Genomic DNA, 27,590 nt, shown 5'->3' with positions numbered 1-27,590 from the left:
ACAAGACCACTGATAATCTCCCTCGATCTGGGGCTCCACGCAAGATCTCACTCCGTGGGGTCAAAATGATCACAAGAACTGTAAGCAAAAATCCCAGAACCACACGGGGACCTAGTGAATGACCTGCAGAGAGCTGGGACCAAAGTAACAAAGGCTACCATCAGTAACACACTGCGCCGCCAGGGACTCAAATCCTGCAGTGCCAGACGTGTCCCCCTGCTTAAGCCAGTACATGTCCGGCCCGTCTGGAGTTTACTAGAGAGCATTTGGATGATCCAGAAGAGGATTGGGAGAATGTCATATGGTCAGATGAAACCAAAATGCAACTTTTTGGTAAAAACTCAACTTGTGTTTGGAGGAGAAAGAATGCTGAGTTGCATCCAAAGAACACCATACCTACTGTGAAGCATGGGGGTGGAAACATCATGCTTAGGGGCTGTTTTTCTGCAAAGGGACCATGGGCCTGTACCATGAAGCCGGATTAGCTGGCTAGCCAGGTAAGTTTCAGTTTAGTTTGCACCAATCCTGGGTTTTAGGTACCATGAAAGTGACTTGGCTTTTAGCTGCGTTCATTACCATAGTAACTTACACTGCACAGCTAACCTGCTCCGGGCCAGGTTATGTTCTGAGTTAGAGATCGCAAACTGAAATTGGACCAATCGGATGTGAGCAAAGTGACACACGTCTGACACAAACAAAAGTCACTCCCCCAGTTTCTCTTCCTACAAATTAAAGGTCACTATGAAGTACCTTAAAAAAAATAAAAAAAAAAATAAAAATTGTCTGGCTTTATATGATAATTACAATTTACATATGATTTATATAATTTTAATATGATTTATATTATTATTACTCCATTACACAAGCACTTTTAGTTTAACAATTATTATAAAGCATTTATTTTAAATGAATATTAATATATACAGATCATATGTAATATAAATAAGTGGTAGAATCAATAGATAACACTTTAAAAATGGCTACATGTGACCTTACATGTTTGAGTCTCTATCGTTATATATTATCAACTATATAAACTAACTTTACAAGTTTCACTTGTGACTGCACTGATAGAGCAAGATAATGTCCTTTATTTGTCCTCTTTCATGGACAAGTAATTCAGTGGAAATGCGTTTAAATTCCTCATATTCTTTAATCTCTTAACCTTTAACAAAAGAGTTTTGTATCTCGCTGACTCTCTCGCGAGAAGTGAATCACACTTGATCTGTGTTGTGATTGGCTGTTCGCCACTGATGTCACACATTCATGTGCACGTGCTCCATTAACTCAGGATCAAGCCTGAGTTGACAAAGAAAGTTGATGATCAGCATCATGGTACCAACAAAGCCGGACTGGAGTGGTTTGGTTTTGTCAACTTGAAACTAATCCTGTAACTCTGAATTAGTTCATCTACCATCATGGTACAGGCCCCTGGATGACTGATCCGTGTAAACGAAAGAATGAATGGGGCCATGTATCGTGAGATTTTGAGTGAAAACCTCCTTCCATCAGCAAGGGCATTGAAGATGAAACGTGGCTGGGTCTTTCAGCATGACAATGATCCCAAACACACCGCCTGGCAACGAAGGAGTGGCTTCGTGAAGAAGCATTTCAAGGTCCTGGAGTGGCCTAGCCAGTCTCCAGATCTCAACCCCATCGAAAATCTTTGGAGTCTGTGTTGCCCAGCGACAGCCCCAAAACATTACTGCTCTAGAGGAGATCTGCATGGAGGAATGGGCCAAAATACCAGCAACAGTGTGTGAAAACCTTGTGAAGACTTACAGAAAATGTTTGACCTCTGTCATTGCCAACAAAGGGTATATAACAAAGTATTGAGATGAAATTTTGTTATTGACCAAATACTTATTTTCCACCATAATTTGTAAATAAATTCTTTAAAAATCCTACAATGTGATTTTCTGGATTTTTTTTCTCATTTTGTCTCTCATAGTTGAGGCATACCTATGATGAAAATTACAGGCCTCTCTCATCTTTTTAAGTGGGAGAACTTGCACAATTTGTGGCTGACTAAATGCTTTTTTGCCCCACTGTATACACACACACACACACACACATATATATATATTATATGTATATTTATATATTGGTATAATGCGAACAAGTACAACCCCAACACATAAACGCACGTTATAATGCCAAATGTAAAAGGGGCCATTGATATGTGATTAATTGTGTTTAATTTGATTAATTAATCAGCATATCATGTTGGAATTTAGTTTGATTCAAAAAAACAATTTTATGAAAATTTTAATTTATGTATTATACCAGACATTTCGGTAAAATTAACAGATTGAAATAATGTTGGAAAATAGATTTGGTAAAATGTTACAGGAAACTTTCATAAGATAAATATATATATTTCATATAAATGCATCTAAATATTAATGCATTTAGTCAAATGAACAAATTATGGCATTAATATATTTAATGTTAAAATTGGTGAAATGTAGTCAGGTACAATCGATTGCCCATTAATATATGATTAATTTGAATTATGTAAACAATTATAATAAAATCGAAATATTTGAAAAATGTAAAATCTAGTCTACACTTATTTCCAATCTAAATACCTAAATATTCATCTAAATGTTAATGCACTTACTCAAATGAACTAAATGCATTAATTGCATTAAATCAATTTGATGGCATTAAACATTTAATATGTACGATCTAATCACAAAATGCCTGTTAATACATAAAACATATTGATACATGTGACTAATTATGTAATGTTTAATCAGTGGACATCCCTGCTTTTATATTATATTATATACAATAAATCAGTTGTATTATTTATCATCTGAGGGGTGTGGTGCCTCACACACAGACACACGTCCAGAACAAAGCGCCGCGTGCCAGACGCCAGGGATAAAGAGATATCAGCCCCCTCTCTCTCGGTCAACCCCTCCATCCCGGCTTTAGCCGTCCTTTCATCTCCCAGCCGTCCACTGCTGCTAACTTTCCACTCGCTCCACATCCCTCTATCGCTCTCACAGCGGCCAATCAGATTGCTCGGAATGCTGACGCTATTGCTGCACAACATGAATACAATTTCCCCAAAATTCCAGAGCGGAAAAAACTTTAATGTCCCGCTGAGACATGGATCAGACCCTGGAATCTGAGGGATTTGAGACGGCGAGAGCCCGGTCTATGAATGGACACACACCTGTGTGTGTGTGTGTGTGTGTGTGTGTGTGTGTGTGTGTGTGTGTGTGTGTGTGTGTGTGTGATAACAGAGAAATATTAATGCACTTCAAATGGAAAAATGTATGTTGTGTGTTTGGTGCTGTGTGATGCACGTGCAGGTTGATGTGCGTGTGTGTGTGTGTGTGTGTGTATGTGTTACTATGGCGGTGTGTATCTGTGTAGTCCATGCTAATGTGTTTTTATGCTGGAATATTTAAGCGCTCTAAAGTTAGCAGCAGCAGCTTTCACCTACGCCAATGCAGGGACCTGCTCCATGGAAATTTGCAAGCGCATGTCTGTGTGTGTGTGTGTGTGTGTGTGTGTAGACAGGTCTCAATACATTCCATTCCTGTCTTAATGGAGGCTTACGGTGGCCTTTGAGTGTCCGTGTGAATAAATAGAATCCAGCAGCCCAGAATACCTGTTTCCTGAATGGGATTATGCCAACACACAAACACACACACACACACACACGCATACGTACACACTGACACACATACCTCTACATTTACATTGAAGTTTGAATCAGCATGACATTTGATGCTAGTTAAAATGAACTGAGTTTGGTGGAAAAATGTCAGCTGAAGTGTCTAAAAGCCCCAGATATTTAAGTGGGGAAAATGCCACCAAACTGATTACTTGTTTTTACCTGTAAAAGCATTTGATATATTTCAATATATTATATTCCAGACTATATACTAGAATATATTTGAGAAAAACAGAAAAATAGCTATTTAAAAAAAGGTTCCAAATGTCTCTAAAAAATTATTTCATAATTAAAAAAATTAATAAGTAAACAAACATTTCAGTAAATTAAGAAAAAAATTCCGACACTGATTACAAACATATATACTAGAAAACACAGAAAAAAATTTCTAAAACTTTATTTAAAAATGTGCCCATAAATGTACTAAAATAAACAAACAAACAAGTTTCATTAATTTAAGAAAAATGTTTCTGATACTGATTTGAATCCGAAATATTGGAAAACAGATCAAATTCGGAAGTTTTTCTTTATAAAAATGCTCTTATACATGTGTTTCATAAAAAAATAAACAAACACTTCACTAAATTTAAAGAAAAATGTTTCTGACACTAATTTCAAACAGAAATATTGGACAACTGAAAAAACTTCTAAAAAGTGCTAAAATGCTGCTATAAATGTATTTTATAATAAATAACGTTATTCTTAGGTTTTATAGCATTTTATGTTAATTTTACTGAACCTGAGTACAAATTTTGTTCTCAAGTGTCAACTTGTATAGAATGACAAAAATCTAAACTGAAACCAAAAATAAATAAACACACAAACATTTCATTAAATTTTAAGAAAAATGTTTCTGAGACTTATTTCAAACACAGAAATATTTGAATTTTTTTAAAGCCACTTATAAAAGTATTCTGTAATAAGAAAATAGATAAATAGACACACACATACACACACAAACATTTAAGTACATTTTTTTATGAAAAAAGTTTCTGACACTGATTTCAACACACCCAAAGCCCGGATCCTAAAATCCAGTTGCGGCTCTCTTTACTGAGAAAGAATAACTTTTAGATGATGGTTTGCAGTGAAAAGACAGCTATTATGATTTTGTTCATGAGAAAATGACATTTAGATAAACATACATAATTCTAACCATATCAACCAGTTACTGTCTATAATCAACTACTGCATGTCTCACACACACACACACACACACACACACACACTCAACTGTGTGTCAGACAGTGCTGAGAGCTGTCTGCTGTCTAATGCCCGTCTGTCTGCTGCACTGAGTGATTCATGGACACTCTGTGTCTGTGTGTGTGTGTGTGTGTGTGTGTTATCAGTGTCAAAGACATGCAGGACATGAGGACATGGTCCAGTTCAGCCTCTCTCTGTTCGTCTCAGACATATCAGCGTCTGTCGTCAGGTAGAAAGCGCCAGTGTGGAAAAGCATCATCCAGCATATTTTTTGTCCAACATCAAAAAAATAAATGAAAATAAGCCTAGTGAATCAATAGAATTGATGGGCACACTTTAGTTTGGGGACCAGTTTTCACTATTGACTAACTCTTAACTAAGATTTTTGCCTCAAACTATTAATTTAATAGTTAGTAAAGTAGTTTTACTAATTAAATAGTTGTTAGGTATGGGGTAGAATTAAGGGATCTAAAATATGGTCATGCAGAATTAAGGCATTAATATGTGCTTTATAAGTACTAATTCACCACTTTTCAATGCTTCATTTGAGGAAAACTAATGTCAAATACACAGTGAAATTGAAAATAAAGCAGAAAGCCCTTCATGACAACCTGTCAAAATAAAAGTCTGAATTAACTTGAAGACATTATGACACAAATATATTACTATTACGTACTAAACTGTAATTCCCAAGTAATAATAATAATAATAATTTTAAGGAATATCATAAATCCAAGATATATTTCATCCGTGTTTTAAATTAAACAGTTGTATTGTGGAGCATCTTATTAAAAAAAATTAAAATATAAATGTTTTGTTGTAAATTAACTGTTCTATTTTCATGTACATTTTACATTACATTGTAAAAGACTACTTTTGCTTAAGTTGTATTAATTCATTTCAATAGACACTATATTTGTACTACATTTATATAAAATCATTAAAACACAGAATGCAGAAAATGGAACAAAAATGGAAACACACACACACAGGTTATTCATTACTTAATGTATTAGTTTTGTAGTATTGTATGTTAATTTTATTGATATGTAAAAAAAATATTTGGATTATATAAACCTAAATTAAAAGGTAGCTACTCTGTGGTGTTTAATTCTGAACAAACAATTCATTCTTGATGTCTAATAAACAGGTGGAAAGCATTTCCTGAATATCATGTTAAATACTGAAATCGTATGATATGGGAAAAAAAGTACTGCGATCATATTTTTGGCCATATCGCCCAGCCCTACTTATGAGACATAATGAAAAAAGTTACAGTGATTTCTAATAACATTACGACCAAAGTTTACAGTTTGATTTGAAAAACATACAGTAATCCCTGGTATTATCACCTCCCAATATCAGCCAATTCATTAATAAAAACACTGATTTTGCTAATAACAACTGACAGACAAAGCAGCTCGATCTGCAATATGAGTAGAATTAGAAATCGATGTGATTTGGTAAGCAGGAAAGCATGTGTTTCAGGCCCGAGAGGGTTTATGTGACATAACCAATGATTCACTATATACAAAGATTTCAACCAATGCTATAATTACTCACATCTGCATTATATTTACAAACGCTCACAGGCAGAAAGCTCATAAGAGCGTGCTCGCGATTACACGCAAGAAACGTGCGCAGACATGTGTGCGTTTGATATTTCATATTTCATTTATTCGATAACTGGCGTTGTCATGACAACAGTCCAAAAGGAGGAAGATGATAAAAGACGCTGAGATGAAATGCATATGCATGTTAAGATCCTCTTTAAATAGATCCGATGTTTTAAGCTGTTTGTTTGTTGAGGTTGGCACTTTTACAAGTTGGAAATCCATTTGTTTAATATACAAAGCAAAGATGTGAGCATAAAGCCTGCTGGATCATATTAATGCGATTTAGCTTTGAAACTGAACTCAGATTTGATTCATTCATTAAATCTAATCAGATGGACGCAATCTTGACACCCAGATGAAGTTCAAGTTTCGCACTGAAACGAATGATGAAATACATGACAACTGTGAAAACGTCCTTTGAAAACCTTCTGTTGCGCCCTGTTAATGTCCGTCTTTCCAACACAAAAATCTCAGAGAGTCTCTGTTATCTCTTTGCTCTCTGGAAGATCTTTGAAGAGCGTCTGTGTCTCTGATGGTGTCAAAGTTCCTTCACACTCGTCTGGGAGCGTGACAGGAATGAGAAAGCCTTAAAACATCTTCGGTGATGTTCAATCCGTGAAAGCTGGAAGAATAAGACTGACAGACAGAAATAAAAATGAAGAGTCTATGCTACGCCCCAATTATAATGCAGCCCCGGAGCTGGAAGAGGAGGTAGATTGCTGAGATTTAATATGGAAAAGAGTAAGCCTGAATGATATAACTGAAATATTCATGTATTATTTAAAAAAAAATTTAATATTTGTATAATATTATATTTTTTTTAAAGATCTAGTTAGTTAAATATTATATATTTTTATATTTTTCATTTTTGTGCAATAATAATAATAATAATAATAATAATAATAATAATACTTTATTTCAAGACATTTCAGAAGAACCATAATTTAACCAGATTTCAAAAATCAATCATATCAAATAAAAATATATTAATCAATAAATGAACAAAAGATTATGTAATAGAAGTAAATACTGATGGTACAAATATTTAATATATTTATAAAATATTCATTAAATTTAAATATTTAAAGTTTTTGCACTATTTAAAAATAAATAAATAAATAAAACACCCTTTTATAATTATTTCATTTCAGAACCATCATTGCAGCAAACCAGATAAAAGAAATTGCAGTAAAAACAGTAAAATCTAGTTAACTAAATGAACACAAAGAATATGTAATCTAAGCAAATATTGATGCTAAAGATATTTAATATGCATATTCAATATTTCATTTTCATATATTTTAAACAGCGGTGATATTTAATATGGCATCAAATAATGTAGCTAAAATTTGTAAATATTTCTTAGCCTTGTTTTGATATTCATTTATGTATCTCAAGGTTTATGCTTTTGGTCTGAAAGGTCTTGAAAATATTTTAGTTTTTAGAGACCAACATTTCAACCAATATATATATATATATATATATATATATATATATATATATATATATATATATATATATATATATATATATATATATATATATAAGCCACATTGCTGATGCAAATTAATCGCTGAATCAAGAGCTCTGAATCATTTCACTGAAATGGACAGTTTGAACTGAATCGAACTTAAGTCTAATGCTGTTTTTGCTGCTTGAATGTTATTAAATCATCTCTGTCTTTAGTTGCGAGACTAAGAGGAATCACAAAGCTAGTCTAATGACACAATCTTTTGGATTTGGATTTTAGGTTGTGTTTACACCGACTGGCTGCATCGATGTGTTTTATTTCCAGTTTAAACATTCAAAACATCAATCCGCAAACGGAGCTCAAGCCAATCCCAGGGTCCTCATGGTTACAAAACATGCTGCTCTGAAATGTGCATGGCACAGAGCATGTAGTGTGTGTGTGTGTGTGTGTGTGTGTGTGTGTGTGTGATGGAGTAGACAGATTCAGAGACACAGACACATATTTATAAACACACACACACTCTCACTCACACACATACACACACACTCCTCTTCTTGTAGTAGCGCTCTGTGTAAGTAGGATTTCCAAGGACTGTTTGTAAGCATATGAAGGGCTGCATTCTCTGGGTGTACGGCTGGGAGACAGCCAGTCCACACACACACATACACGTATATATTTATACACCCTTCACGTTGAACAACCAATAAGTGTCAGTTTATTAAAAACAAAATGGAGTCTCTGACAGAAGGCTGCAGACCATGAAGGCAAAAGCAAAAAAAAACAGGCTGTAAACAAGCCATAATAAATCCGCCCACTTCAGCCGTGAGGAATCCACTGAATCAGTCCACCTTAAAAGGGGCGTTCACACTCAAACAGATCTGGAGCGATAAAGCAACCACAAGTCACTCACTTTCAATTAAAGTTAGCGATTGAAACTGCGCTAACCTGCTCCGTTTGTCAGTGCACACTGGACGCGAAAATACTGTGGGACGTGAAACAAACGCAAAACACCACAAGAAATACAAATGCAATCACCAAGTGATTTCATGAGGCCCAAAATATACTTTACTGAAGAACACAGATGATTTTAACGACGGATTTTAACACAGATGATTTTAACAACGGTAGTCGTGGCCTAATGGTTAGGGAGTCGGGCTTGTAACCTGAAGGTTGCCGGTACGATTCTCGTGCCGGCAGGAATTGAAGATGGGGATTGTGAATGAACAGCACTCTCTCCACCTTCGATACCATGACTAAGGTGCCCTTGAGCAACTCACCGAACCCCTAATTGCTCCCCGGGCGCTGGAGCAAGGCTGCCCACTGCTCCGGGTGTGTGTTCACTGTGTGTGTGTGTGTGTGTGTGCACTTGGATGGGTTAAATGCAGAGCACCAATTTCGAGTATGGGTCACCATACTTGACAATACGTCACGACTTAACTTAACTTAAAAGCACAATTTCATGCATTTTTGAATTCAGATTTGTGATGCAACTATGTTTGGAACACCGAATTAAACTAAAGGGAAACTTATTTAGAGGCACATGGGAGACAAACACTATTCCCATTGTGTTTCTATTTGTTCCAAAAAAATGCACTATTGCATTTGCACAACTTTCAAAATAGGAAAAAGCAGTGTTTTTCCAATTTTTTGGAGGATTTTGTGATATATATACATACATATATATATATATATATATATATATATATATATATATATATATATATATACACACACACACACATGCACACACACATATATGTGCGTGTGTGTGCGCAAGCATGTATGCATTAATCTATTAAGTCTATTTAGAACATTAATAATATTTGAAAAAAATGTTACATAATGTATATACACATACTTATATATTTATACATCCACAAAAAAGTGTGGATACAAAAATACATTTTTACCACATACACACACACCCAAAAATTTTGTGTGTGCGTGCATATATATATATATATATATATATATATTTTTTTTTTTTTTATAATCATTTTACAAAATGTTGAAAACTCTTAATTATAGTGGAAATACATTACTACAGTCTGTGAAATGGGTCCGTTTAGAACAACGCACATATGCACTGCATTGCCACAAGGGGTGCTATAGCATGCATTAGCATAACAATATTTCCTTCTATGGTACGTTTCTTTCAGGTCCACCACTTTGGATGGAAAATGTTAACTCAAGTCAACATGTTTATAGTTAGCTTTCTGAATAATAACAAAATCTGGTTTACTGACGCAGACATTTGAAAAAAGCTTGAGTAATGAGGTCAGGTACAGCCACAGTAACAAAGAAAACACGTCAAGTGTGTGCAAAAAATGGCATGCTCGCAAAGCTATACTTAACGAGGAATCATTAATTTGACAGCAGAAATACAGCAGCTGAATCAGCCATCCACCTGCGCAGCCACTGCAACAACAAACCCCAAACACTCGGCCGCAAGTACACTAGCTCAACCCAAAGCAATAAAATCAATCAGTGCGGGTCAGTAAGTGCAGCCATATTATTTAAGACTGATGAATAGAGCAGCTCACTGTGAGCGCAGTAAATGTATACAGCCATACGTCAACACACCGCCACTGCAGTCGCTCAGCTACAACAACACTCAAATAAAACATCACGCTCTATAAGACTTTTTCAGTGCAGGATTTAAAAAAATATGACAATGCAGGATTAAAGCAACAGTTACTGAATCATCTTGTCATCATGTTACGGTCATCATGTTTTTCCAAACCTGTTTGACTTTCTTTCTTCCATCAAACATAAAAGAAGAAATTCCAAAGGCTGCACTGGTCGCTGTTTTCCATGCGATTACAATGAATGGAGACTGAAGCTTTAAAGCTTTAAATAAAGGATACTTACCCCTAATTTAAGTCACTATTAAGGGTGTGTGACATTTCAAAAAATAAATAAAATAAAATAAAAAATAAATAAATAAAAATTGCAATATATTCTGGGATTTTTAGATAATGATAACCAAACAATATTTATCTAAGTGTGTTTTTGTTCTGGTACCTTGGCTGATTTAGGAGCATCGCTGCCAGTAGGTGGCAGCAAGTCAAATGATTCGTTCAAAAAGGCTGATTCATGATGTGATTCATTCTAAAACAGATTCATTCATGAACAAATCATCGCAGTGTTTCTGAGACGCACAAATGTTCTGCTATGGCTTTGTTTGGAATTATTTTCATTGGCGAAACAGAAAAAACAGACACTACTGAACTTTTAATAATGAATTTTGTGAACGGATTCACTGAAAATATGCAACTCTAATGATTCACTCAAGAACTCATGAACATGTCTAGGAGAGTTATATTAGAGAATAACAACTTAAATTTAACGTAAAAGCGTCTTCGGAAGACTTGAAAAACATGCATCAATCAGATATACTACTTTTATGATGGTTTCCTTTTTGAAGCTACCAGTACAATTCCTTATTTTTTCTCTATTTTGTTTCACTGGAAAAAGAAAATCAAGTTTGGAACAATATGAGAGTGCATAAATGATTTTTGGGTAAACTAAATCCTTAAAATGCAATTTGTAAAGCCATTGAAAGATATGATTTAATGCTCATACTGTAATTGACAAACACACATCTCTAATCAATTAATAACCAATCAGAGAGAGGATGAATGGAAAATTATTCATAAACTTTGTTTAATCAGCCGTCTGCTCTATAATAAAAAAAAGATTTTTAGAAGTTGTAAATAAACCAAAGATTATTTAAGTATACATTTTACAAGAAAATGTTTTATTCAATGTTACACTGCAATCTTTGTGAAATTTACTAGCAATATGAGTGAAAATCATTTCAAATAAAATTCTTAACCAATTTCTTCTGAAAAAGAATCTAAGTGTTACTTGACAACAAAAACTGCAAAAGTGTTGCTATGTGGTTGTTAGAATGTTGTTAAATGGTTGCTAGGATGTTTGTTTACGGCCTCTCATGAAAATGCTGCAGAAAGACACACACACTGAACTACAAACGAGTAATCGAATTAAATCAACAATATCCAAAAATGAAGTCAACATTCTCATATTTCTTAACTCAATCCTGCTCAGCATCTCTTTCTCTTTTGCCGATCCCATCCCCCTCTCATAAACCCTCTTTCATCTCTTATTTTTGGTAAAAAATGTGTGAATCACATGTCGGGTCTGGCTGATGTTTACTGCATGTCTGAAATGAAACATGTTTGTTGATTTTAGCTGTTAGTCTGAACACAAGTTCTCATGGGACCCAACTGATTCGATAAAGACTGAGCGATGGTTCCGTTTATCTAATTCAAATAATTTATTCGCATTCACACATGCAAAAACATTCAGCCAAACATGCATTTCATTCATCTTCAGACTAATGCAAACATAGCTTTAATGGAGAGTTTACAAACACTCGTGCTTTACCAAAACTTAACCTGCAGCGAAGTGCACCAACTAAACTGTTTTATTAGCGTTCTGTTAGGAAGACACGTCAGATAAAACACAGACAGAGTGAAACGGAAAAGAAAAGAAGGACAAACTTCAGAGGGAAGAGTGTGAGGATGAGTTTGGGAGCGACGCCCCACATCTAAATACATAATGAGCCTTAATGGCCGTCGTTTCACCACGTAACCAGCAGCAACCACTGCTTCGAGGAAAAAATGTCCAGCCTTTCGCCTCTCGAGTGTGTGTGTGCGTTTGAAGAAAACAGCACAAACAAAAGAAATGACACTCGCTAAACGTCATCGTTTCTTCTAGAGTTTTCTTTCTTCACCTATCAGCAATGCTCGTCTTCTGTGCATTTGTAGTTTCTGTAAATGTTCTGTAAGTGTTTGTGCTCTTAATGAAGGCGTGTGATGATCTTGAGTTTGGTTCAGTATTTAAAGACAGACTGACAGACAGAGTTTGTGCCTATTCAGCACTGCCATCTAGAGCTCTGCTTACACAACTACACACACACACACACTCAATGACCTCTGAAAATCAAGCATTCAGGGTGAAAATCCTGCACTAAATGTACTGAGAAAATTACTCTCTCATAAAACTGATTCTACAAACATTACCCTGGAAAAAGAAAAAATCTCTCTGAATTATAGCAATATTATCATTAAAAATGCATCTTACGATAAGATTAATTCAGCTTATTTTAGGAATTTTTTTATTTGCATTATTTTAGTATGATAAACCTTTTAACAGACAATCTCACGAAACCTGATAAAAAAAATGTCCAGGTCATATTTTCAAAATAAATACATACATACATACATACATACATACATACACACACACATATATATATATATATATATATATAAATATTTGTTGTATTAAAATTAACAACTAACTAAAATTAAATGAGTTGAAATACTAAAAATATAAATAAAATAAATACAAATAAAAGCTTACATTAATTTAATAATAAAAAAAAGTTATTTTAAAATATTAATAAATACTATATTTATATAATAATACTAAAATAACACTGCCTTTATGTTGAACATAGATGTATTCAAATATTGTTTGGGGTGAAATATGACCTGGACATGTATTTGTGAGAAACGAATACATTTTAGTCCAACCTGGATGCACGAGAACTGTAAAGTATCATTGCAGCATTAAACATAATAATTATCATGATTTCTTAGCTCTATTTCCCATGCAAACACAACTTTAAAATACATACTATATGCATGTGCTCTATAAATGAAACAAATCCAGCCTTACTGCATCACCGTGCATTAAATAAAACATCTGATTAATATATGACAAATAACTGCCATGAATATCCATAATGAATTATTCAAACATCCTCCTGATGGACCCGCCGCTGTCATTTATCTCCACATACAGATCGAGCAGAAGAAGTTCACTAGACGTCCACAGACTGTGTACAATCATCCAGCAGGCCATTCAAACAGGAGGCTAATGCACAGCAAAAGCTTTTCCCAGCCATTTTCTCCAACAAATCTCTGACTTTAAGCCGGCAGTTGTCGGCAGACGGCCAAAGCGCTGTTTATTTGTACAAATACTGTAACAGCTAAGCTGTCTGAAAATAAAGCGTTCTGCAACCCTGGAAACGGTTCTGAACGTGTCAGCGTGGTGAAAATTATTAAACCATACAGTACAGGAAAAACAAAATAATCTGCTTACTGTACCATGACACTCCTACACTGAAAATGAATGATTCAGGAGGAAAAGGGCTTAGAAAATGCACATATAAGAAGGGATGAGATGGTAAGAGTAGTGGACTACTCATTCAACTTCTCAGTCAATCTAACCATCTCTGAAAATCCCATTTAAAGCCCTGCTGATGCAGCCATCAAAGTGCTTTTCTAACAAATTGACCGTTTGCAACAATACATTTCAAGACAATTACTGTCTGACTTGATATTGCCTGCTGTGAGCAACATTTCTGTTTTTATACATAGCCTGTACATCACCATTTGTGTGACGACAATAATGCTCTTGTGCAAGAGCTTATAATTATCTTTTATCTATCACTTACCGGACTGAAAGGCTGTGTTCAATATAGCGCTAAAAAAATGACCATCTTAGTTATACAATATTAAAGAAGTTAAGATAATTAACCACACACAGACGTCTTACCCCTAAACACAGACGACTCATTAGGTCCAGAGAAGAGCCCATCCTGACACACAGTCTGGTTTTGTCTCCAGCTTTCTGAAGGCTCTCCGCATGTCAGGTTGCATTGGAACACCTGAGCCTCTATTACACGACGCAGGCAGGTAATGAGGGCTCGACTTTCATGCTATTATACACACTGCATTAAATATTCATACAAAACCCTCTGTGTGCATTTTGAAACACAACTTTAGGGAATTACTTCACCCAAAAATGAAAATTCTGTTCTTATTTACTTTATGTATTTAATATAAGTGTCTTCTGTTCACAAAAGCCGCATTTATTTGATTAAAACTGCAGTAAAAACAGTAAAAGTGTGAAATATTATTACATTGTTTTCTGTTTGAATATATTGTAAAATGTAATTTATTCATGCGATGCAAAGCTGTATTTTCAGCATCATTACTCCAGTCTTCAGTGTCACATGATCCTTCAGAAATCATTCTAATATGCTGATTTGCTGTTCATTATTGTTGCTCAAATATTAAAAATGGTTATCAATAACCATTATCAACACTAAAATATTTTTGCCACTTAATATATTTGTGAAAACCGTATTCATTTTTTTTTTTAGGACTCTTTGATGAATAGAAAGTTCAAAACAACAGCACTTATACCAATAAATGTCTTTACTGTCACTTTTGATGCATTTAATGCGTCCTTGACGAATAAAAGTATTCATTTCTTTTTTTCTTTGTTCTTTTTTTTTTTTTTACTTACCCTAAACTTATGAAGTAGTGTATAACAATTTCCACAAAAATATTAAACAGCAAAACTATTTTTTAACATTGATAATACTCTAAAAATGTTTCTTGAGCAGCAAATCAGCATATTAGAATGATTTCTGAAGAATCATGTGACACTGAAGACTGGAGGAATGATGCTGAAAACTCAGCTTTGATCACAGAAATAAATTACATTTTAAAATATATTAAAAAAGAAAACAGTTCTTTTAAATTGTAATAATATTTTACTATTTTAGCGTATTTTTAGATCGAATAAATGCATCCACAGTGAGCAAAAAAGACAACAACATTTTGTCTTTTAAAAATGTTTAAAAAACCTTAATTAATCCAAGTCTCAAATATCATTTGTGATAGCATTTCATTTCAAGTTTGCATAAAAATGACTTTTGAGCGCTTCAGCAAAGAAAAACTTTAGGGTTCCATAGAAATAAATAACCACACAGAGATTTTGAACAAAACGAGGTTGAGTAAGTAATGACCGAATGCTCACTTCCAGGTGAACTGTCCCTTTAAAGAAGCTAAGTTTGGACACAGAACTACTCACAAACTTCCTCTTCAGTTTGACTTTGGGATCTGCGAAGCTCCTCCCCTCTGGCTGGGCGGGTTCAAACTCCGCCTCTCCCAGGTGATCATCAGCCGAGATGCTTTTCCTCAGATACGCCGCCCGCCGCCGGAAATGTGAGAACGGCGACTGAGAGCGCGGCCGCGGGTCCCCGGCACCCGGAGCCACGTCTGCCTCGTTTTCATCTTCCAGCTGCCACATCTCGCCTGAGGACGGACACATGGGCACGATTCTGATCACACATCACTGAAATATCACACACGGCATATTTAACCTTATATTGCCGCTGGATATTCCCAGGCAGCCGGCTAGATCTGTGACTCTCAGATGAGGACGTTAGGGAGCTGTCAGGCCGCTGGAACAGAGTTATTCATGTTTATTAGACTTGAGTCAGTCAAATCTGGGTCAGAGTTTCTAGCAGATATTACGGCCCTCATTTGGCATGATCCCAACATAATGAGCACGTCAAACACGCTGGGTGAGACGGCTGGGATTCGTTGTGTGTGTGTGTGTGTGTTGAAACGGCACCATGCTCCACTGTTGGCGATGGCGGTTGCTAAGCAACTAGAATGGGGAGAAAGCCAAAGACTTTAGGTTTAACATTTGAGAGACAGTGAAAAAATCCTTCACAGAAGCTTTACACAAGAGCAGCTCAGCTGTGAGAATCGAGGAGAAAAGCGTGAGAAAGAGAGAGAGGGGGGATTTGGCCAAGCAGTGCGGGCTGAAGTAAATATGGAGTACGCGCAGACGGCAAATGCGCTAAACAATCGCACATGGCGTAAAGCTCACACATGTTGTGAATGGAATGTGCCGCGTGGAAGCTTCCCGTTCCAGACGTCGTCCATTCACAACTACACTGCCAGTTCTATCAATTCTGTCTCTGTCTCTCGCTCGCTCGCTGATGTTTTAATCACAGTTATTCATTTTGCTCAATAGAGTAACTGATGGACAATTGTGCATTCAAATGCTGAAGCTATTCAGACTGAAAGAAAAGAGAATGAATTTGACAAAACATATTGCATTCTAAAATCAAAAGAAAGAAACTAAAAAAATTATGTTTTGCATGAAGGAAATGCAGCCCATTTTTGGACCAATAAGAGTCCAAAAGACAGTGTTGCTATTGTTAACTAAAACGTTTCAAAATTGGTTTTGTTATTTGGAAAAAAAAAATGAAAAAAATAACAAAACAAAAAAAACATTTAAATGTTATTTTGGCAACTAATTAAAATAAGTTGAAGTACTAAAATTACTACTAACTAATGCAAAAAAAATTAAAATATAAATATTAAAGCAATAAGATATGTATTTATTTAAAAATCTAAGAAGAATTACAAAAGCACATAAAATTATTAAAACTGAAAATATAAACATAAAAGCCAATTCAAGATTTCTAAATCAAAGCATCCTAAAATCAAAAGAAATAAATCTCAAATTATATTTTAATTATAATATATTTTTAGCAACAAATTCACATTTCTGTAATGCAAAAAATATGAATATTATAGTTTATTATATATTATTGTATTGTGAACAATTATGTAATATTTAAATTGTACATTAATATAGTAGTATTTGATTTACTACCTTTAATTAATGCTTATTTAATTAACAAAATCAACACACTATAGTAATTGTTATGAATGTAAAATGGGAATCAACACTAAGAATAAATAGAATTTTATAATACAGAATGATTAATTATAATATACAATTATTTTATCAAATATACAGTATTTATAATGTAATTTTGTTTTTTAAAGAAAGTACTGGACTCATTTTTGAGGAAACATTGAAAACAAAATCGAAATGTTCTTCATTAAAAATAAATCATTTTCATTTGATTTCAGGGTGAAATGTGAGCTTTCCATGGGATTCACCCAAGAACAGAGCTTTTTTCCCCCTGCGTCTCGTCTATTTCACAGCAAAAGTTATGTTTTGCCAACATAGCTGTGCAGTTTAAATAAACACAAACACACACACAGTACCTGCAGGAGGCAGCGTACATGCTTCAAGACCACCAGGGCTGGAGGGAGCACGCGGGCGCTGTTTGCGTTCACAAACGTTCTCCGACTGCTGCACACGGACGGCAGCTGGGGACTGAGGGATGCTAGGTAACGTCCTGGATTTGGCCAAGAGAGGCCTTTGTAGCCGTCGCTCCAAAGACCTGGAGCACAAACAATCAGAACCAATAATACATCAATAATCAATCACAATCCCATTCATTAAAATGCACACATGTCTGAAATAAACTCAATAATAAAATAAACAATCAATTCCAAGCAATGCTTGTACTGCATAATGTTTTACATTGTATGCATGTGTGTGGCTGTGTAAACACTTGATTTATGATATTTTCTATTAGATTATTTATGCATTTGTTATTCATCTATTGCTATGGTTTAATAATTAGTGCAACTATACTTAATGCTTGGAATTAAATAGTTTTAATGTGTCTCAAGACAACTAAAACACTTTGTCCTAATCGCTGTGTAAGGTTTGCATGCATTACATGAACACATTTGGATCGGTCTGTCTGTAAGGTTACAGTAATATTAAAAACATTATTTTTCAAGCGTGCAAGATGGAGTGTAACAGCATGTGAAGATTTGGCTGTATTCGTGTGTGAATGTCTGGCAACGACGGAGCAGCAAATTCCAAACTGCATGAGGAAATTCTACAGCAGAATGTGACGGCGTCTGTCTGTGATCTGAACAGGCGTCGGGTTATGCAACGCGATTTCCATCCAAAACACTGGAGTAAATCAAAGCTACAGCACAAACAGAAGATTTTCTGCATTTTATAAAGTCCAGATACAATAATCTTGCTACAAAACATCCCAAAAACTACTGAAACACAGAAATAATGGAAAGTCACAGCGCAGATGTGAACAGCAGCTGCAGAGAGTTTGATTGAGGTCTGTGCCAGTAAATATACTTCACTATTGATCAAATATTAAAGGCTGCATATGGTTTTCCCATCATTAGTCAAGCTTAGTTAAACTATTCATTTAATAAAGCACTGGCTATGCAAAACTGACCAATGTTACAACTGATGACATTAAATTTATCAAGACCATTCAGATCAAATTATGGACTTGAATTAAATTTGAAGTAATAAAGAAAATGTGATTTAATCAATACTCACTAATGAGTTTAATAAAGAAAGATGATAAATACCAGAGCAGAAAATAAAAACAAGTGACCATTCAATTTTTAATACATGTTCCTGATCTTATTGTGATTCATCGGTGTACGTTATTCCAAATTAAACAAGAAAAAAATGTTTGTCTTTGTAATCTTATATCAAAATGTAATAACTTGCTCTGACTCTGAAACGGTGTCTCTCTTTGGTTGACATCAGTGTTTTTCCAACTTCTCCCCTGCAAACACCTGGCTTCATTATGTTTTTTCTGAGTTTTCATGATCCCATCAAATCAATAGAGAAAAACAAATCCTGTCCTACATTTTTTTTTCTAATTTAATACCATGTTTCACTTGTTATATGTTCTCACAGAGCACAGACTTTAAAATGACAGAACTGGCAGATTTGTTGTTAAGTAAAATTTAAAGCTAAAAATCATTTTCATTGAAATAAAGCTAAAAATAAAATATAAATATTAGATGAAAAATGTAAACTTAAAGTTGAACATTTAAAAAATTGCCTTGATTTTTAGGCAGTATTCTTATTAAGAAAATGTAAAGCAAAATGTTACTGTAATGTGAAAAACTATATATTATTTAAATTGTAGAGTAATGTTTTATATGGCAGTATTTTCTTTTTCAATTAACTTAAATATTGCCTTGGTCAGAAACTGAAATAAAAAGTTGAAGCTGAAATGCTGAAATTTCTACAACTAAAGCTTGAATAAATATAAATTAAATCTAAATACAATTTTTAAAATAATGAATAATAAGTGACAAAAGCACACAACAAAATTACTAAAACTTAAACTAAAATATAAAAATAAAAGCTCATTCAAAATGATTATAAATACTATAACTGCATTTAAATTTCCCCTAATGTGTTAAAAAAATAAAATCTTCAAATTAGGAACAACATGAGGATGAGTAAATGATATCATAATGTTCGTCCCTCTACATTTCCTGCAGCTCAGCTATTTCTCCTGAGAAAAAGGCTCCAATAATCACACATGTGAGTCTCAGATCAGATCTCAAAAATGTGTCAATTTGTGCTCAAATTTGCGAAGACAGCAACATCTGCGATCAAAAATAAAAAATTTCTATATGAACTCATCAGCTCCACATTCATTCACATTTGCTGTTCTATACTCTTACTGTACAGTCTCACTGGTGTTTTTATTTCTCCAAAGGAATTTTACAAGCAAACCAGAACATAATGTAACAAACACCTGAGCAACAAAGACAAAGACACCAGACTGCATTCACAGATTTGATGTATGAGCATTTACACCTTTTCAAAGGTTGATGACTACAACATTCAGATGAGTCCGATCAATCCCTGCCAATCACAGCTCCCCGTCTGTTCCCTCACTCTAAACTCTCTCCTTTCATTGGCTGCTCATTTGTCTCATACCGCCCTGTTCTGTCCGCACACTGACCAGATGATTTCTGCCCCGTCCAGGTGAACTGACCGCACTTTAACCCTCCAGGACACACTACACACGTCAAGCACTCTTAGCCAAATGAAAGAAGTCTCAGATTGTCCTTGAAGTCTTGATTATCCTCTATATTTATGACTGATTTTTGAATGTGCTTATCTTGTTTTAAGGTAATGCCACATGAAACATGTTAAATGTCAGCATTACTGTAATATTAACCAATCACACCTGTCATCTTCAAAATAAAAGTCTGAAATCTCAGGCAGCAGGACACACATGCATCCATGCACACAGAACACACACGCTCAAACCGCGCTCTGATTTTGGAGTACCTGGCCTCGGCTACCGTGCAGCAGTAACTGCCGCTGCGACGGCCGTCCCTCCGAGCCATGAGCTCATCCCTGGAACGCCGACGGTTAAAGTAATCCGTAAGTTTCCCGAAACTTGCCATTCTGTCCCTCGCGTCCACGTTCTGCTGTTATTCCACGAGCGGCTGTGTCATAATCCTTCACTCACATCCCCACGATTCCCACAGAAACAGCAGTGAACGCAGAGCAGCAGCAGTCGCGCATTCACACACTGAAAATAGCCACGCTTATAAACTTCCTTCAAAAGCAGTCTGCAACGAGACGGATGCGAGTGAGTTTAGTGTGTCTTTCAGCATTCTCCCTCCGGAGCATCATCAGTGCTGCGGCAACATCATCAGCATCCTGCATCTCTCGCTCTCACTCAGCCACTCTCTCGCTCTCTCTCTCTCTCTCTCTCTCTCTCATAAATGCGTGCCGAACGCTCTGAAAGAACTAATATGATCTAGAGCAGAGGAGGAGCAAAAAATGAATGAGTAAAGATGAAAAAGGAATCAGAGAAAGGCAGCGACGCTGCTAGAACGAGTGATTTTTGCCAACTGTTCTGCATTCAGAACGACGCATCTCTATTTGTGTGTGTGTGTGTGTGCGTGTGCGTGTGAATCCTGCTTTGATAAAGACGGCAGCTTGGGCTGCACTTCAGAGAGTGGAGTTCATAAAATCAATACGGGCTGAGGAAGGGAGAGCATTGCTTATCTTTTTGTGCTCCAGTTCATCTATTACATCCCTTTTTTCTTTAACGTCTTGGCTGGATATTGAAAGCAAATTAAAATGCAACGTAAAAAATGAAAAAAGGTAAAAGATTGCATCATTAGCTGGCCCAATTTTGCCTGCTGCAAGCAAAACTGAGTGCACATATATTGCACACTGATGGCAGATTTACAGGGCTGTGTCTGCCGCTCTCATTGAGAATAAATTGTGTTCTAGCATGCAACTTTGTCCAGCATATTTTCCTCCCCACAGCATCTCGCTTCTGCTACTGTCTGCGATTTTGCTCTCCTGATAGAAGCTAAATATGGTGGGGATGGATGTAACAGAATGTATATACAGGTCATGTTAATCGAGGGAGTGAAATCAACCAAACTATCAAAGTAAATGCAATCAAACGCACCAAAGCCCAATCATTATGTATTTTAAGCTAAGTCTGCGTGACTTCATTGCAAGACTCTTGCTTACTGACAATATAAAGTTTCTGCACGGTTTTCATTTTAAATGCAGTTTTAGTCATTTTAACAGACAGATCACCCAAAATTCAAAATTTTCAACCTCATTCCAAACATATATGACTAAATTAAAACCGATTCAGTGCCATTTCTTTTAAATTGCATGAAAATTGGTGAAAAGGGTAAAAGGGTGATGACACAAAAAAATCTCATTTACACTAGCATTTAAAAGTTTGAGGTCATTAAGAAATGTATACTTTTATTCAGCGAGGATGCATTAAATTGATCAAAGTGAAAGTAAATACATTTACAATGTCACAAATATTTCTATTTCATATTTCAAGTGCTGTTCTTTTCAAATTTCTATTCATCAAAAAAAATCCTGAAAAATGTATCATGGTTTCTTCAAAAAAATTCAGCAGCACAACTGTTTTCAACACTGACAATAATCAGAAATGTTTGAAATATTTGAGCAGCAAATCAGCTGACACTGAAGACTGGAGTAATGATGCTGAAAATTCAGCTTTGGTCACAAGAATAAATTACATTTTACAATATATTCACATAAAAAACAGCAATTTTAAATTATATTTTAAAAAATATTTCAGAATATTTTTACTGAATTTTTAAACAAATAAACCCAGCCTAGGTGAGCAGAAGAGACTTACTGACCTCAAACAGTAGTATATATTGAATGGACAGTATAGAATGAAATAGTCTGCAATGCATTAGGCTATATGAATTTGTAAACTAGGAATTAGGTGGATATTTGCAATAAAAGCATCACAGAGTTCATGAGCGCATAAAATAGAAATGTGTGAACATCACAGACAAGGGCTCTGAGCATGTGTCATACATCTCGGGTTAAAAAAACCCATGCTGGTAACAACAATAGAGATGATGATGGTGATATCTGCTGCCTTTGGAAGAAACATCAAAAATAGCACATATGTGCAGCGATCAATACAGCTTCAGATCACAGCTGTGTGCGGTGTGCTAACCTGACTCTCTCATATCAAACATCCAACCCTGTGCAAAATGAAAACAATATTTCATATGATACTATGCTTGTCTGAGCATCATGACCAGCACAACACAGCTTGACCAGTGATGCGAGTTTGGGGAGGGACTATCCGTTTGTCCGACCAATGAGAGAGGTGCGGAATGTTCGGGAAACTATCCACTGTTTTTAGAATTCTACACTGCAATTTTAAAAAACACAACGTCACTGGCAGTTGAAATTAATTAATATGTGGAGTACTAACTGTAACAAAAAAAAAAACTTTCAAATATTAGTACATGACCTCCATATAAGTGTTCTGACTGACGACTGCAATGACTGCATGTTTATGGCAAAAGTAGCACATCATATTCTCTGCATACAGAAAATGTGAATACTGAGCACAACATTAATACTGCATACTACAAAAACAGTAATAATACCATTGTGTTATGCTGTTCCAAAGACTGATAGACACATATGAAGAAGGAACATTGCCCTCTAGTGTCTTCTGCTCTCTTTCTTACAAAACACACTGGATGAGCCAGCACGTTGTTTTTAAATCACAGATCATTGATGCTGCTGATTTTGGTGGCAGTTTGTCTTGAGGCTCTATCGCTGGATCCTGAGGACTGCTCATGTACACACTACTAGAGGAACAAGCATGGATTTAATACAGCAGTACGGCCCAGACACTAACTTGTTCCTCATGGTTAATGGCGTAGTTGACCCAAAAATGAAAATTTGCTGAAAATGTTCTCACCCTCAGGCCATCCAAGATGCAGATGAGTTTGTTTCTTGATCAGAACAGATTTGGAGAAATGTAGCATTACATCACTTGCTCACCAATGGATCCTCTGCAGTGAATGGGTGCCGTCAGAATGAGAGTCCAAACAGCTGATAAAAAAAAAATCCACACCCCTCCAGTCCATTAATTAACATCTTGTGAAGTTAAAAGGTGTGCGTTTGTAAGAAACAAATCCATCATTAAGACGTTTTAATTTTTTAGACGGTCACTTCTGGCCAAAACATCTATAGTCTATAATCCATAATAAAGCCTCCCTGTTGTCATCTCAAAATCCACTCACATATTTGTTTAGGACTGTTTTGGCTAGTAAACAGTGCTTGATCTGTGCATATTTCTCACTATATTCAGACAAGACAGCTTTTCACTTGAGAAAGCAATGCTAGAGGACTAAAGGATTTTAGTCGGAATCAATGGTTTGAAGTCTTAATGATGGATTTGTTTCTTACAAACACAGCTTTTGGATTCACAAGTCATTAATTGATGGACTGGAGTGGTGTGGATCATTGTGATGTTTTTATCAGCTGTTTGGACTCTCGTTCTGACGGCACCCATTCACTACAGAGGATCCACTGGTGAGCAAGTGATGTACTGCTACATTTCTCCAAATCTGTTCTGATGAAAAAAACTCATCTACATCCCGGATGGCCTGAGAGTGCATACATTTTAAATAAATTTTCATTTGAGTGAACAATTCTTTTACATTGTACTTAACACCTACACTGAATCTACAAATGGGCTGCAGTGGGTGGGATGATGATGAATGAGTGGTAGGAGGAGCTAAAGCCAATATCGTCACCTTTAACCAGCTTCAACTCACGAAACGCTGTGCCTCATCGTGTGACGCTAGAAGTGTTTCCCTTTATAGACATGATGGGTTTTAAAATCAAACACTAATAGAAATGACACTCAGTCTGGGACTGTGATGCCCTCAGGAAGTGCATGCATTATTTCATCAATATTGCGTCAATAAATTTGAGCTTAATTAGGCATCTCAGTAAAGGGCCTGAATTTTTATGTTAATTAGAGAAAATCAAAGAAAAATATCCTGTTTTTTATGGATGCACATTTTATGGCAGATACTGAGGAGCAATGTTCCTGTTATGCATGACAATTAACCAGTATAATGAGAGATATTATGCCTGTCTTAAAACAAAAATACCATTCAGTTTAGTAATAACATGCGTCAAGTGAAATAAGGCATTAAAACAAATGTAAAAAAGTTAAATGTATACTACCAATCAAAGTTTAGGGTCAATATATATTACATTATATATATATATATATATATATATATATATATATATATTTTTTTTTTTTTTTTTTTAAGAAATTAATACTTTTATTCAGCAAGAACACATTAATTAGATCTAAAGTGAGAATAAAGACATTTAAAATGTTACAATAGACTTCTATTGCAAATGAATGTTTTGTTCCTTCTATTCATCAAAAAATCCTGAAAAAAAGGTTTCAACAAAAATATGAAGCAGCACAACTGTTTTCAACACTGATAATAATCCAAAAATGTTCCTTGAGCAGCAAATCAGCCTATTAGAATGATTTCTGAAGGATCACGTAAGGGTTGGACAATATGGCCAAAATTGATATCACGATATATTTCTTAATTTCGGTCGATACGATATAATTCTGATATCGATATGAGGACTATTAAAAAAAGCCTCATAAAAACTGCCAAGAATGCCCACAACAGATGTCTGTACAAACAGCACAAATTAATTAACGTTCACCTTTTATTTGTATTTAGCCTTCATACAAACAAGAAATGTGAAATCATTGTCAAATAAACTCACCTTATTAATATTAAAATCTTTAACTTCAAACTATAGGCTAACATACACTACCAGTCAAAGGTTTTTGAACAGTAAGATTTTAGTTTTTTAAAGAATTCTCTTCTGCTCACCAAGCCTGCATTTATTTGATCCAAAATACAGCAAAAACAGTAACATTTTGAAATATTTACCATTTAAAATAACTGTTTTCTATTTGAAAATATTTTAAAATGCAAGTTATTCCTGTGATTTCAAAGCTGAATTTTTAGCATCATTTCTCCAGTCACATGATCCTTCAGAAATCATTCTAATTTCTGATTTGCTGCTCAAAAAACATTTATTATTATGTTGAAAACAGCGGAGTAGAATCTGATTCTCTGCCAGTAGGAGGTGCTTTGAGAGTGGCAGAACTAGCGGTTTCCCCGGTAACGGCTGTAATCTAAGCAGCTCCGCTCATGAACACTACTTTATCAGATAAAATGAAAATGCCATCAAAACTATTCTGAAGACAGTATGTTCCCTTCAGAGATACATTCATGTAAATCACCCGCTTTTTGAAACGTGTAGTGCTCATGTTTATTCAACGAAGTCAAACGCACAAATAAATCAATGTATGGGAAACACTGGTAAAGTATATCGAAATATTGGAAATGTGTTTAAAAATCATATCACCATTATTGAAAAAAATTATATCGCGATACATATTCATATTGAATTATTGTCCAGCCCTAGATCACGTGACACTGAAGACTGGAGTAATGATGCTGAAAATTCAGCTTTAATCACATGAATAAATTACATTTTACACAGAAAACAGCTATTTTAAATTGTAATAATATTTCATAATATAACCATTTTTATTGTATTTTTGATTAAATAAATGCAGATTTGGTGAGCAGAATAGACTCTTTTAAAAACATTAAAAATGATCTCACCAACCCCAAACTTCTCGTCACGCTTGTCATATATATATATATATATAGGCAAAGTAGCCTAATAGTGTAATCTATTAACTACGCATAAAAACCCGTCTTTTTACTTAAGTACCAGATATGGGTGTCATGCCATAAAATATTTTTAATACGACTGACTTTGTATTTAATATGAATTTAATAGAAACATTGTAATGTACTAATTATAACTCTTTCATTGTACAGAAAGCAAAGAACATTTACATTATCAAAGAACATTTTAAGCACTCTCAAAAACACTGAAGCCGTTTACACTGTGAAATTAATATCCTACTTAGGCCTACATCGTATGTACATCTGCACTGACGCTCGAACGCTGATTTGAATTTTTCTAATAACGCCAGTGTGATTGTATGAAATATAAAAATATTATTTGGCTGTTTTTTGTCTTTTGGAAGCTGCATTCAAAATCTACTTGGCTCAAAAATCAGTTTGAATGGGCATGACGCCTCTGGTATAAACAGTGTAGAGTTGTGATCAACCCTTATGGGTTACTAGTACTAAAAGGAGAAGTGACTGATGGATGATATATGATACAGACCAATGCCATTTAAATGAAGATGTTCACTTAAACTCAGTTGATATTTTTACACAATATTTAATTGAAATTCACACTAACATCTAAAAGAAAATTGGTAGTTTTTGAAACCGACAGACGGGAGGGTTAATATTCGTTTTAATCAGCCAATTCTGATAATCTCAACATGGCCAAATATTGGCTGATTTATAGACGTCTGAATAGACGTCTAAAAGCACAGTACATCAAGGCCTATCTTTAGGGCTTTTAAACATGATGAATATTGATGTGCGTGTTAATGAAATGCAAAACGTGAAGACTTACTCCATCAGCGTGTCCGTACTGAATACATCAGCATAACAGCCTGCGAACATCACGCCAGACACATCCTGAGAGAAACACAGACACACACGGTTAGGTTTACACACAGGAAAAGAGGAATCATCACTAGAGTTGTTCCTCTTCACCTTTAAATTTGTAA

General features: G+C 35.1%; 1 protein-coding gene across 1 annotated transcript in view; it reads right to left on the bottom strand.

The window, feature by feature from the left end:
- Nucleotides 1–21,229, bottom strand: part of LOC131533726 (ankyrin repeat and fibronectin type-III domain-containing protein 1) — an 82,087-nt gene extending 60,858 nt beyond the window's left edge. The window contains 3 exon segments of the mRNA XM_058766161.1: nucleotides 15,902–16,125; nucleotides 17,905–18,083; nucleotides 20,831–21,229. Of these exon segments, the coding sequence (XP_058622144.1) occupies nucleotides 15,902–16,125; nucleotides 17,905–18,083; nucleotides 20,831–20,949 (522 nt within the window). The 5' untranslated portion in view covers nucleotides 20,950–21,229.
- Nucleotides 21,230–27,590: the final 6,361 nt, after the last annotated feature.

This window comes from Onychostoma macrolepis, chromosome 24 (assembly GCF_012432095.1).
Source record: "Onychostoma macrolepis isolate SWU-2019 chromosome 24, ASM1243209v1, whole genome shotgun sequence".
NCBI lineage: Eukaryota > Metazoa > Chordata > Actinopteri > Cypriniformes > Cyprinidae > Onychostoma > Onychostoma macrolepis.
This window is presented reverse-complemented; position numbering and strand designations above follow the sequence as displayed.